Genomic DNA, 13,524 nt, shown 5'->3' with positions numbered 1-13,524 from the left:
GTATTAACAATAAGATCATCCGTATCATAATTACATTAAGTAGTATGAAGTAGCAGTAGTAGAATGGTTCAAGCGTATTTCGCACCGGAGGTCAAAAGATAACGTCGCCAGCGAGGCGGAAAGTCTCAATTACTAAAAATCTCAAATTAATCATCACCCACAAGGGGCGGAAGGTCTCAGATGTCCAGCCCGCTGAAGCTGGCTCGAAAGAAGCAGCGTTAGCATCTCAAAGAGACGAAGAGACAAGGAGGGACAAGTGAAAAGTAACAGAAACGAAGACACTCGAACAAGAGGTCGCTTACACGGGACGTCGGCCGCCCGCACGAGAGAGACAGAGAAGGGAAATGTAAGGAATCCTACCTACATAATAACTTAACCCCACAACTGAGACCTGCAGTCAGACACCGCGAGCTCAGCGGTGGGGCGCTCAGGAACAATCCCCCTAGGAGCTCGAAATCCCATAGGACTTCTGACGAGCACAGACACGCGCGAGAAGCCCCCCCTGATGAGTAATAAGTAGTATAAGTTAGTATTTTCACGAAAGGCATCTGAAGAAAGGGTTGCTTTATCTGGCGATACATCACTGGGCTTCAAGCAGTTAAGTAAAATCTTTCTTCATGCAATCAGCGCAGCGATGGTTTAAGTATATTTTCGTTAGAAAATTTAAATGGAAATTAACAGCAGGTCTGATCGATTGACATGCGTGAGTAAAGAGAGTTGTTAAAAGTGACGTGAGAGTAGAAAGTTTTCCATCACACCGACTAATGAACTCTGATCATTGTTGACCGCGATAACAACGAGAAACTTTGAATATAAAATCGACAGAGGACAGTGATCCATAATTGAAATTTCTAAACAGTAAATTAGCATCATGACTCTGCGGCCAGTCAGCTCTGACGAGGACCACATTACGCAATGATTTGCCTCTTACATTTACGTTCAATAATTACATACAATAAGTTGCTGAGAAATTCATTTAATACAAAATATAAAGGAAATTTAGATTCAAATCTGAAAGTAAAATGAATTGAATGTTTGCTTTAAATTGATAGTGCGTCCGTACAGTTGCCGACGACTGTAGCCCGCTTCTCTGAGATCGCTTCATGGGTGCCAAGTCAAAAAATAATGTGTAAATTTTATAGTTCACTATAGCTCGTGAAAAGCATTGTAGTTACTGGTAACTTAAACTACTAACACTTCAATACTCTATCTAAATGCTAGCTATAGACATGATCACATTGACCACAGTTTGAATAACAGGCAATAAACTCATTAGATATCAACAAGCAATTGGTGCAGGAGCTACAGAATCTCTAATCTTATATTCTAGATAACATTTATTTGCACACGATGAGAACGCAATGTAAATGCAGGGCAGAACTGCGGCTCAATTTAACGAGCTGATTATTCCTATACGATCATAGAATTTACCTATGACGATTTACCTGGAAACGATTTATTTACCTTTACCTACGATTTACATGGAAACGTTTGTGACGACTGCAAGTTTCATCGTTGAACCGTAAAGACATAAATCTAATATAAGCTCGATTATCAGCACGCTCGTACGACCACATGAGATATGCTTGCGTTTAATAGCGCACATATAAAAACAATGAAAGTTAATTGGCACAAATCAAAGCAGAAGAACAACGTAGCATTTGTTAAGCAATTCTACTCGGACGTACAGTGATCTGTTAACACAACTCAGCTCATGGCATTTGAATATAATCATTAATGGTGAAGAAGAGAAACATTCGTAATTGAAATAAGAGGCTTCCTCATAATCCGAAAGCTACAATCAATAATTATCGTTTGTAGAACACAAATATTGGTTAGTTTATAAAGAATATTGCCTAATAATATGTAGGTTTCTCTACAGCAAAAAGGCACACCATTATTATAAGAAATCCATAACGCTAAGATCAAAATGGATTAATTTTTCAGAAATTCTACTGCGTGCTACTGAAAACATTGCTCTTAGTTAATACATATTCTTATTTTAGAGCTATAGTTGCGTGAAATTTACACAGAAGATGGAAAAGAGTGCGATCGAAGTGCACAGGAAGTATGGATGAGGAAGGAGGTCGAGTAACACATCAATATGCCTCAACTCACAGGTCGAGTAGCGATGTCTAGCTCTTTAGTATAAAGCACCAAAGTCTAGCTCAATATCTTCACACGAATGGAGGTCGCATATGATCTCAATTCTGACTTTAGATCTTAGTCTATTCACTTATCAACACATTACACAACAGCACTTAGTAAATCAAACAGTATCAGTATAAAAAAAATTCTCAAACCAGCTCGGATCGGATTGTCCCAATTGATTGCTCATCGATTGCATTCATTGAAGCACTTTGGTGCAATTATCATCAAGAACGATTCGTTTAATCATTCATTAAACCATGTGAAGCGTCAAAACAATGAATTTAGAGATAAACTGCGAAGTAATGAAGTTTTCTGGTGGTACAGAATACAAGGTTACTACGTAGCACTACCATATTGCTCTAGCATTACTCATATCCCTAGACTTGGACTGGTAGTTTTGCAATACATGACGTAATTCGTGTTTACGTAAATGCAAGGAATTTCAATTTCCGAGCATTAATAAAATTCAAACCTATTCAAATAATCCACTACTTTAAAGAAATATCTTGAACATAATTCTCAGTCATTTAATTTTCTATCTCTCAATCAAAGAAGTACCGCGAAAGTGTTGACATACGACGGGCGGCTGACCCTAGAGCCTTGTGCGTCTTCATGTCTAACCTTAAGTGAACTGCAATACAGGCTGCGTGCTGAATTATCTTCTAATAAAGGTGCATTGGAAGAGATCCAACTCTTTCCAATACCTGTGTTTGGACACTGTAAAAGATCTTTGTCAATGAGTGAACGCTAAGCTATGCTGGGAAGTAGTATAGTTGCAAGTTATACAAGGTACGGTAGGTAAAACATTACAGCAAACAGGAGCTTCGATGCCCATCACTCATTACATGAAATGAAAGATATTATGCAAGACAAGACCGCATCACAAGAGCTAGTTCAGAATTTCGTTCTTCCTTGCTTGGCCAGATAAGACCTTCAATACGATATTGATATTGTGATTAATAGCAGATACACAATGAAGGATAGTCAGTAAAGCTTCACAGTAAATGATAAAATCTATGAGAAAAGGAAGTGGTCCTATATTTAGGAGAACTATCAACACTGAGCAAATACACAATAAAACGCGAAAAATCACTTAAGAGAGAGAGAGCAACTGGAAGCAAGAAGAATCAGCGAATATAAATCAACTTCAACAACCCAGGAAGAACTTGTAATTCAGTAGACGATTTAATCCTTATAAAAACAACCATCCTCGTGGATGGTCCGGCAGGTACAGATAACCTAGAAGTAACTACCGAATTCCTCAGGCGTCCAAAACTAAAAACAGTCACGGAACTGCCCACTGCCTCTCACTCGACCTTTCTCTGCAAAGGGTTCCATACGCCATTATGTGTATGAAACTAAAAGGCTCATGTCTATCCTATACTTACAAACTCTACTGAACCTTCAGTGCCTATTATATACTTTATAAATGCAAAACTTGATGGCGCTCCAATCTTGCAGTATCCAAACCCTGTGTCGCTAGGGAGCATCGTCGACGCGAGTGAAAAGCTAACCATGCCAAAATTCAATGAAGACCGCGAACATTGCACCGCTTGCCTCAATTTGGGTGAATCTAAAATTAGTTTGGCAGGTTAAATACATGTAAAGTAACTTTCTTATTTTTTAGAAGTGCAGAGATGGGGATGTCATCATCAGCATCTTCTGACTCATCGTCAGCCATAATCCCGCTGAGGCTGCCTCTCGACTGCACGTCTCGACGTCGCCTGAAACGAGTGTCTGCATTGCGTCGTCTCGTCACATCTTCGTCATCCTCGAGGTCAGGGAAATGTTTGTCAGCTTCAGAGTCTGGCGTGCTGAGCGTGACGGACTTGCGAGGCGACGCTGAGGGGCTCGAGCTGTCCATCGCACGGCTCCTGCCGCCAGTGTTGTGGTGCGCGCGGCTGTGGCGCTCCTGAGCACAGGGATGAAAATTACAACATTTTGGTCACAATTAATGATGAAAGAGTCATATACCTACACTGTAGTCTGTATTGCGAAACAAGAGTTTATGGTTTCTACACTATCATCCATAAACATAAAGGGCTGCTGCCTGCAATAGTCAATCATACAAAAATTAAATTCATTTTCTATGGCGGTTCAAAATCAGAATCCAGAAAAGATTCGCTTAGAAAATTTTTCCGAATAAGATAAAAACTAGTCATATTACAAAGCAAGTTAATAATATGACTATAGTGAAATAACAACTTATCCCTTGGCCGGTTGGTGCATGATATTCCGCACATTACAGTTTATAGTGTGTGGACGGCAACAGTAGTACAATGCGGCTTTGATTTCAGAAGACAGAATAGAATCAAATACATTAAAGTGTACTCAGGATGTTTTCATTGTATGGAACTCGGTGTTTGCGAGCTAATAAATCGTCAAGCGTTGAAATTATCCACAAAGTCAGTCATTTTAGCTATTTGCAAAGTTTGCAACGTTAACAGGTGGTTTAAAACTAACATGCACTGAAAAATGCGTGACTTTCCCAGAAAATAAGTGCATTAAAACATTGTTCCTCAATTCAACTTAAATCCCCACAAGCTATAAGAAAATTTTTATTTTAAATAGCAATCAAACTAGAATCAAATCAAATTCATAGATTCAATTTATTCACAGATCTAATTGTAATCCTAATTCTATGCATACAATGGTCATAGCAGCCGGAATGATATGTCATTCCCGTATTTGTGGATATTAAACCTAATTATGAGAATATAATATGAAGAATGCAGGACTAACACGCACCTTTTGCCCCCGCTTCTTGCGTGTCCATTTTTGGTGCTCAACGCAGAGGTAGATGCAGAGAACAGACCCCAGCAGCATGATGCCCAGCCACAGGAGCACCTTCTGTGGCTGCGTCTGCAGGAAAAGCTCCCGGCCGAACTTGAAGCAGATGATCGCCTCCACGGACATGCACAGACCGTACACCCAAGCCTGAGTGCCCACTCGCTTGATGCGCGGGTCTGTCACGTAGCTGTAGTATTGCCTGAAAATAAAATCTGGAGTTAACACAAATATTAGGAGTAAAGTGGCGTTTTCCAGCAGTTTTGGTTCCATGGTTATACTCGTACAAAAACACATCATAAAAAAAATCTAGATTTGTACTTCAGAAATTATATTCAATTTTTTTTGTCTAGTTTGAGGCGGCCTAAGTAGCCTGTAACTGTGTTCCAGTTGAGGCGGCCTAAGTAGCCTGTAACTGTGTTCCAGTTGAGGCGGCCTAAGTAGCCTGTTCTAGCAGTAGAAAGACGTGCCAATAATAAAATTGCTGCGTCAGCATGAGCGAGAAGAGAGAATGGGGGCAACGTCCGTGCAAGGCTACAGAGCACACAACAAGCACTTAGAGAGCTCTTAGGCACCACACAACCTTCCCACGTGGATGCTCAGTTAACACAAATATTACAAATATTACAAATATTACAAGTTCAAGGAAAAGGGCAACGTTTTCTCAGTTTTATATCTTAAAAGTTTTTTTTTGGATTAGCAACTTATTATTCAATCACGGACTTGATCGAACATTTTTAAATAAGTTAACAACATAATTTAATCTCAATGCGTTCTACTACATCACAGTTTATGTAATATGATTCCAATCAAATTCTGAGCCACGAGGTGTATTCATGAAACCAAGTCCTCATTCTTAGCCCATCATGCCAACAACAAACTACATAGAATTGCATAACTAAGTTTATCCTAAATTAAGCTGTAATATCGTAATTCGGCATAACTACGCACAAGAGATCAAACAACATTAATAATGAGATCCAACAATATTATCAATAATAAAGAGATCCAACAATATTATTAATAATAAAAAAATCCAATAAAAACTCGTATAATACCGAAGCGACCCAAGCATTACCGATACTGTCTTATAGCAATGATTACATAATTAGATATGAAAAAACGTAAATATTTTACCCAAATCTGCAGATTCGGAGTTTTGTTTATCATCAGCATGCAATAACAATAACAGCCAGTTGGGCGGATCATGCATGAGTGAAGTCAAAGTGAAAATGAGCATATTTCATACATTTCACGTCAAAAAGGAAAAATCATTTGAGATCAAAATAGTTGTGCAATAACTTATTCCATGCTACTGTCACATAGCTAAATAGTAACCTCGAGTCAACATTTTAAAAATTAATCACTTAATTATATTTCAACACTGCCTAGCTGTTCATTTCAGTTTAAAACACCCAATTTTTTTCTTAATAATAATGGATTTATTACCTTATCCTCAGATGAATAAATTCACAGCTATGCTTTATAGAAAATTATACAATTTTTATATTTAAAGACTAATTACATTTAATGATGGCTTCAGTTAACTGCAAGACTAATATCAGCCCCATTCTTCAGAACATATATAAAATAAATAAATTGCAGTAAATTTATTGCAACTTGCAATCAATTGCAAGTTGCATGCCGACTAACTTGATGCTCTCCCAGCTGTAATAGCGCATCTCCATCCAGTGACAGAACTGCATGCCAAACCAAATGCCGGCTCCGTTGCACAGCAACACGTCCAGGATGAATGAATCCCACCAACACTCCTTGAAGTTTGGCAGCAGATGACAGAAGCACAACTGCACAACAAAATTTAACGTAAAATACTTAAAAATCCAATCAATTTATTTTACCTGGCCCAGTGCGGAAATTGGGGCAATTTATTTTGGATCTCCAACATTAGCATCGTATGTATTTTTTGCCAGTGGTTGATTGAACAAGTCTCTCTAATTACATAACATTATTAAGAAAATCAATATGATAGCAGCAAAGACGATTGTGCATTACCGTGGTAAAAATCAATTGAAACATACGGATATTATGGGTGTGATTGCTAACTTGTTTTGCCCAGTGGAGCAAGAATCCAGATCACCTAACCTCATAGGATGTCAAGATAATTGGATAGCAAAAAATAGAAATTCAGTTCAGCAGACATACAGTGGGGGGAAATAAATATTCGTACACTTGAAAAATCGTATTTTAATGTATGTAAGTACACAAACTGAACAGGAGAAGTGATTTATATTATGTATAGAGGCGCATTGTATTCAAAAAATAGCATCAATAGAAATTAAATCTCAATGCAACAAAAATTAATGCAACATGTTAACTTCTTCGGGTCAAAAAAGTATTCGTACAAAACATCTTTTGACCAATATTTCACACCAGAACATTCCAGAATGTACTAGAAACATGTAGCACGTTCCAGTAATGTAATCAGTAACCATAGTTAACGTATTTTGCAACTACCAGATCATTCTGCAACTGCCCGTAGTACAAGAAGGTCTCAAAAATGGCTAAAGGTCAGTAGAGGCGGCCTAAGTAGCCTGTAACTGTGTTCCAGTTGAATAAGTAGCCTGTAACTGTGTTCCAGTTGAGGCGGCCTAAGTAGCCTGTAACAGTGTTCCAGTAGAGGCGTCCAAGTCACGGACCTGATGCTGGGTGCAGAGATGGCCCCCAGTAGCAGGATCCTAATGAAGACAATAGGATGGTTAGGCGGCATCTGGAAGATATGCTTGAGGAAGAAAGTGTTCAGTTCAGAGAGCTGCCAGAAGACGATGAGCTGACACACGGCGACGGTGCGCATGGCAGTGTTGCTCGGGTCCAGCCAGCGCATCGCCGTCCATGACTCAGGCGTGAACTGCAGCACGGCGCGCTTAAGCTTGCCAGACGCGCTCCGGATGTCCCTGAGCACCATTACCATTTGCTTAAAATCAATATTCAAGCTCTAATATATACCAACATATAATAAATAACAGACTAAGCAGAGTAACTATTTTCCAGAGAATATATATTATCCGTGTACATTTACATCATAGAATAATTGCTTCAATTATCATTGAATTGAAATGATAGTTATTTAACCATCATGTGCATCACCATCCACCATCATGTGCATCACTTCACCATCATGCATATCAATATAGCTGGAAATAGTGATCATTGGACATGATCCTTTCCCCTGGCCATTTACATATTACAGGGCAAACATACACTGTAACCTATATTATTAATGTAAGACAATAAATAAATCATTAATGAATACCTACAGTGAATGCATCAACTTAAGAGCTTACTCTACTGTCGCATCAAATAAAAAAAAGTCTTTTGTAGTGCCCATAAAACTAAATGGATAAATACAATAATATAATTGAAAGTACAAGCCACTCCAATCCGTTGATGCTTAGGCATAAATCCATACAAATATATTTTTTTTTAAATAATAAGGCCTCCCACACTCACCATTCCAACAAAAAGGAATTAATTTTATTAATTAAAAACAGGGAATGGTTTCATGTCAATGATCAGGGCCCCGACCTTAACGCCTCTGATGGTGGCCTACACCGACTCCGAGAGTCACCTTGTTGCATTGAGATTTAATTTCTTTTGATAGTATTTTTTGAATACTATGCGTCTCTATACACAATTTAAATCACTTTTCCTGTTAAGTTTGTGCACTTACATACATTAAAATATGATTTTTCAAGTGTACGAATATTTATTTCCCCACACTGTAAATACACTAAATAATCATGTCAAATGGTAAGTGTTTGACATGCTCATGTCAAAATGACATGGTAATGAGCATGTCAAAAGTTGAACTCTAATATTAAGACTCAAACTACTCATCTCTTCCTTTGTCATTCATGACTCTGAATGCAATCTTAAAGCAGCCCGAAAATTATGTATTCTGAGCTACGTCCTGCTTGTCTCCTAGTAATAGAAAATTTTGAACAAGAATATACAATATATGTCTCTTCAGTAATGAATATATGTATATTACTGAAACGCCAAAAAAACATGTTTAGAAAGAAAACATACAAAAGGTAAGAGAGGAAAAAGCCTAATAAGCAACAATGAATGCAAAGAATGTTTGACCTTAAATGATGAACAGGTTGCAGACAAGTTTTACCTCAGTTATCTCCCACATAATGGAGATGGTCCATAGGATGCCGTAGTGGCGCACCAGCAGCGTCTTCATGGCCCAGCCAGCAAAGTGAGCAAAGCAGAAGAAGTCCACACTCTCCCACAGCCGCTGTAGAGAAAAGTCATCGCACTTCTCCCCCCACTCGCCCTGTAAATATGTTTTGGAATCATTTTTCAAGTTTGAAATTCATCAGTAAGCAAACGGTATAAAATTATAAAACTTTATGTGTATAAACCACTAGTTGAGCTCAAAAATTGTGTAAATCAAAATATTCTGTAAATCACAGGGTAGATTTTCAGGACACAAAATATTTCACACACATCATATGGCAACACAATTATGAAATTAGACCAGTATATACAAACTCCAATTAGACTGGTACAATGTAGTACCTAGTAACTAAACATCTTATGAAACTCTACATGTATATATTGGTCTTAAACCCATTATCAAGAGAGTAATACTAATGAAATGATATGATAATAGATATTAATAATACATCACCTTATCCATGTCAATAGTGAAATTTTTCAGCTCAGGAAAAAACCACTCGAAAATGCCACGAACAGTTTGGTAGTCCTGGAAAATGGAATTGCATATGCAGTGTAAGTTTTAAAGCAATAATCAATTTCAAAGTGAGCTTCTTATCAAGGTGATATAGGAAGGCACTGGTTTTTCACTGAACAAGATACATAATCAATGAACAAAACTATGCAATAACAACTTCTGCATGACAATGGTTGAAGAATATATACTTACATCCAAGAGTATGAACCAGATATACAAAATTTTTGATGCAAGAATATTAAAGAACTTGATAGCAGAACATTTTTCACACTAACATTTTAGTGTGAAATGACTCGAAACTGCTGATGCTGGTAAGAGCACTGAATATCAAACTTGTAGGAATACCATAAAAAAATAAGAATGATGCCATAATATTTTCTTTTATACCACAAAAAATAGCATCTTTGTAAAATTCAAGCTTGGAGACATATGAACAATTATCTTCAAAGATGTTAAGTGGATTAATGTCACCTACTTGTTAATAAAAATTGCATACCTGGAATAGAAGAAATATGAGGAGTATCATGTAGAGCACAGAGAGGCCAAAGACACAGCGCCAAACGGCAGGATGAGGACGAGTGAATGGGCCATTGGGAAAGGCCAATACCGAGATGATCAAGAAGAAGAAAATGGCTGCCTGGATGCCCACTTGAATGTTTGCTTGAATGCTAACTGTTTCATCTCTGTAATAATTTAAATGCAGATAAGAATTGAATAAATCATGGTACGGTAGTCATTGAATATATGTTTATATATATTTATAACATATACCTATTCATCATTAGAATGAAATTTATGCCAACTCAATATGTTACCAATTCTAAAACAAACATGCATATAATGGTATCTTCTTACAACACTAACAAATACATTTTCACTTCATAATAAATACATTCCAAATTAATTATGGAATATGTGGGTTAGCAATATAAATATTAGTAATGACTCCTAAGTAACCTGAATGTCCTAAGTAATCCTAAATGAAGAGAAGGTCCCACATTCAAAGATTAAGAATTCGCAACTTTCTATTAAAATATCCTTTGCAATTTGTTAATATTAAATGTGTGATAATAAAAAAATTAAATGGCATCTAGGCAAGAAAGATTCTGTCACAACATGTGGCTTGGAAACTAAATATATCTGTACTATACCTGACCTGCCACCAGCACCTTGACACCCTCCAATAAAAACAATGTATATAAATAAAATAATGTAATGATAACATTTGCCTGTGAATAAAAATTTTTTAAAAGCTTAGTCACTACTAATGAGTAATGAGCAACTTCTGTGTTGTTTTCAACTCTGCAATCAGGCAAGCTGGCACTTGGCAGATTGCGAGTCAATGAGTCACAGACGGTCACAACTCACAATTATAAATATGTACTGGTATGCAATTCCTCAATCATCTACAGTACATAAAAAACTAATTCTCACCTTAAAAAACAAATATATAAAAGACCCGCAATTGTAACTAATAGTAATGTAATGGTGTGAGGTTTATAAAAGAAATCAAGTGATATATCATCCACAGGTCGTTCATTGATGGAGAGGAAATGGTCTGATGTCTCAGACCCGGAAGAAAATGTTCTGCTGTGTCTCCTTCTTGAAATGCCACAGATGTGCTGGAAAAAATAACAAATTAACATCATAATTATTCTTCAAATTTTACCAATTTACAATTTCACCAAATGGTTTAGCCATGGTGGGCAGTGGCAAACCCCAGATTTTTTAGAATCAGTTCATTTTACATTTCCTCACCTTAGCAAAGCTAACTACAACATTTTAATCAATTTCTTACTTAAGATAGTGCTAGTAGTGGTATCCAAGATACTTACTAGTGAAACTAGGCCTAGTCTGTTGTCTATTCATAGGATAGGTACAGAAAATGAACTGGATGAAGAGCAACAAAAAAATGTTCTTCTTTGCTATGTTTACAACCTTCTATAAATGAAATGTTTATAACATTTAATTTATGATTTTATGTAACAATTTATATACGGTATTACATTATTTGAGTCTAGGAAATACAAGATCATACTGTCACTGATAAGACTAAGAGTAAATATAATATAAACTAGCTATTAACAGCATAACATGATAACATGGACAATTTTTATTATTTGAATTAGAAAACAATTTAGAACAATCTAATAAAGTTATTTTGATGCTAATAATATTAATATTAAAGACTTATATTATAGGCAAATTAGGAATAGACTCATTTGATTGCTTACTTCAGGGGAAGACTCAATCATATTGATAAACGTTTTTTGAACACTCAATTTCGTTGTTATTGGCGGGCCGCGGGTTGAAGGGGCCGCCAGACGCCAGATGGCCGCACTTTTAAGTAGGTAGTAAGTAGTAACACTTGGACTTTGGAGTGCTCAAATTTATTGGGGTAGCCCGGGTAGGTACTCGCAGACTTGCTCTTGCAGTTTCATTCTTTCTTAGCAGCTGACTCGTTCCTTTGGATATTGGATGTCGCTCGTGATGCCGGTGATGGAATATTCAATTTAGTTTTTAATAAACAATCCAATTCATGAAAAATATACTGGCCCGGTTACTATGAGAAACCTCTCCGAGCGTCAGAGCACCGATGTCCCTACGAGCCACTATGCCTACGACCCTACCGATGTCACTAGCAAGCCTAATTTAACTCAACGGAACGGAGAACGGATTATGTTGTTTACAAGGCTACGAGCCACCCGCTAAACCATTAGTTCAAAATTCTAATGTACCTATCATGCTCATCTCGTACTGCACTTTTTTAAAATAGTATCGTTTACTTCTTAGAATCTGTCGATCATTTATTGATGTAAACAAATAAAATCTTGCCAATTTTGTCTTTCAACTGATTTATAGTACACTCACATTATTTTTGAACCGTTAAAAATTATAAAATTGAAGAACACATGCCTACTTATTTACTAATCCGATTCTATTTCCTACAACAGAGATTATTAAAGAGTTTAATTAATTGCGAGCGTTGAATCGGTTGCACGTGTGCAATCTTTCGGTCTCTAACATTCCAAACTTCAATTAATAAATTCAAACGAAATTTTCATGCTTAAAAATAAATTGCGCTTTTTGTAAACTAAACCCATTTATCAACATGACCGACTTTCTCCCTTTGAGGTTTGTCAGTCTTTGTTCAATTTATTTGGTCGTAATTTTTTTCTGTGAATAGAGGCTGGATTGGCCGCTAGAGCGTAGAGCTGACAGCCGATTAACTCGTTTGTCTTTGGTATGGAAGACTCCAGCAGTACAGTTCCTTCCTTTCTGATTTAGGCTCCAGGGTTTGGCCCTCCAACGGTTTCTGGAACAATTGAACACCACGTGTTCCTGACAAGTGACACCTCGTCATCACCACGTGCTCCTGACACCTCGTCATCACCACGTGCTCCTGACACCTCGTCATCACCACGTGCTCCTAACACCTCGTCATCACCACGTGCTCCTGACACCACGTCACCGCCACGTGCTCCTGACACCTCGTCATCACCACGTGCCATGGTCTCCCAGTTCGTCCCGTGGCCGCAATCATCAAGCAGGTCACGTGTGCTTAATATTGCTTGCCTCCAGATAAGTTAACTGTTCTTTTTAGCCGACCATGTTTTAATGTTTATATCGCCTATTCTTTTATTTCCATCTGCCTCATTCAAATCCTAATTGAGGATACCTTGATGGATCACATTATAATTTTGAATATACTCTCCCAAAATATACTATATAATAAATATACCCAATATACTCTCCCAAATTGAGTAGAAAGAATTAAATGTGGGTGGCAAAAGTAACCCTTAACCCTCAGACAATATTGTAATGCTCTCTATTGTTTAGCTCTTCACTGGATCCCGTTCAGTTGA

At 37.3% G+C, this 13,524-nt stretch overlaps 1 protein-coding gene across 1 annotated transcript; it reads right to left on the bottom strand.

The window, feature by feature from the left end:
* Nucleotides 1-2,246: 2,246 nt before the first annotated feature.
* On the bottom strand, nucleotides 2,247-12,328 carry LOC108676152 (phosphatidylserine synthase). Its single transcript, XM_018164195.2, has 8 exons — nucleotides 11,893-12,328; nucleotides 11,093-11,280; nucleotides 10,155-10,341; nucleotides 9,596-9,670; nucleotides 9,077-9,238; nucleotides 7,596-7,870; nucleotides 4,900-5,140; nucleotides 2,247-4,063 (listed from the first exon to the last, which is right to left on the bottom strand). Exons 1-8 carry the CDS (start codon nucleotides 11,911-11,913, stop codon nucleotides 3,731-3,733), a joined length of 1,482 nt encoding a protein of 493 aa, XP_018019684.1. The 5' UTR covers nucleotides 11,914-12,328; the 3' UTR covers nucleotides 2,247-3,730.
* Between the last annotated feature and the right edge of the window lie 1,196 nt (nucleotides 12,329-13,524).

The sequence above is a fragment of the Hyalella azteca genome, unplaced genomic scaffold, assembly GCF_000764305.2.
Source record: "Hyalella azteca isolate HAZT.00-mixed unplaced genomic scaffold, Hazt_2.0.2 contig4411, whole genome shotgun sequence".
In the NCBI taxonomy this organism is placed as follows: domain Eukaryota; kingdom Metazoa; phylum Arthropoda; class Malacostraca; order Amphipoda; family Hyalellidae; genus Hyalella; species Hyalella azteca.
Note: the sequence above shows the minus strand (reverse complement) of the source record. Positions and strands in the feature narration are given on the sequence as shown.

Bases quoted from the DNA above. Each gene is read 5' to 3' on its own strand.
- LOC108676152 (XM_018164195.2), bottom strand. From the start codon at position 11,913: ATGATTGAGTCTTCCCCTGAA. The intron at 9,671-10,154 runs GTATGCAATTTT...TCCATTTTCCAG, and splicing joins TCATATTTCTTCTATTCCAG to GACTACCAAACTGTTCGTGG. The intron at 7,871-9,076 runs GTAAAACTTGTC...ATTGATTTTAAG, and splicing joins TTATGTGGGAGATAACTGAG to CAAATGGTAATGGTGCTCAG.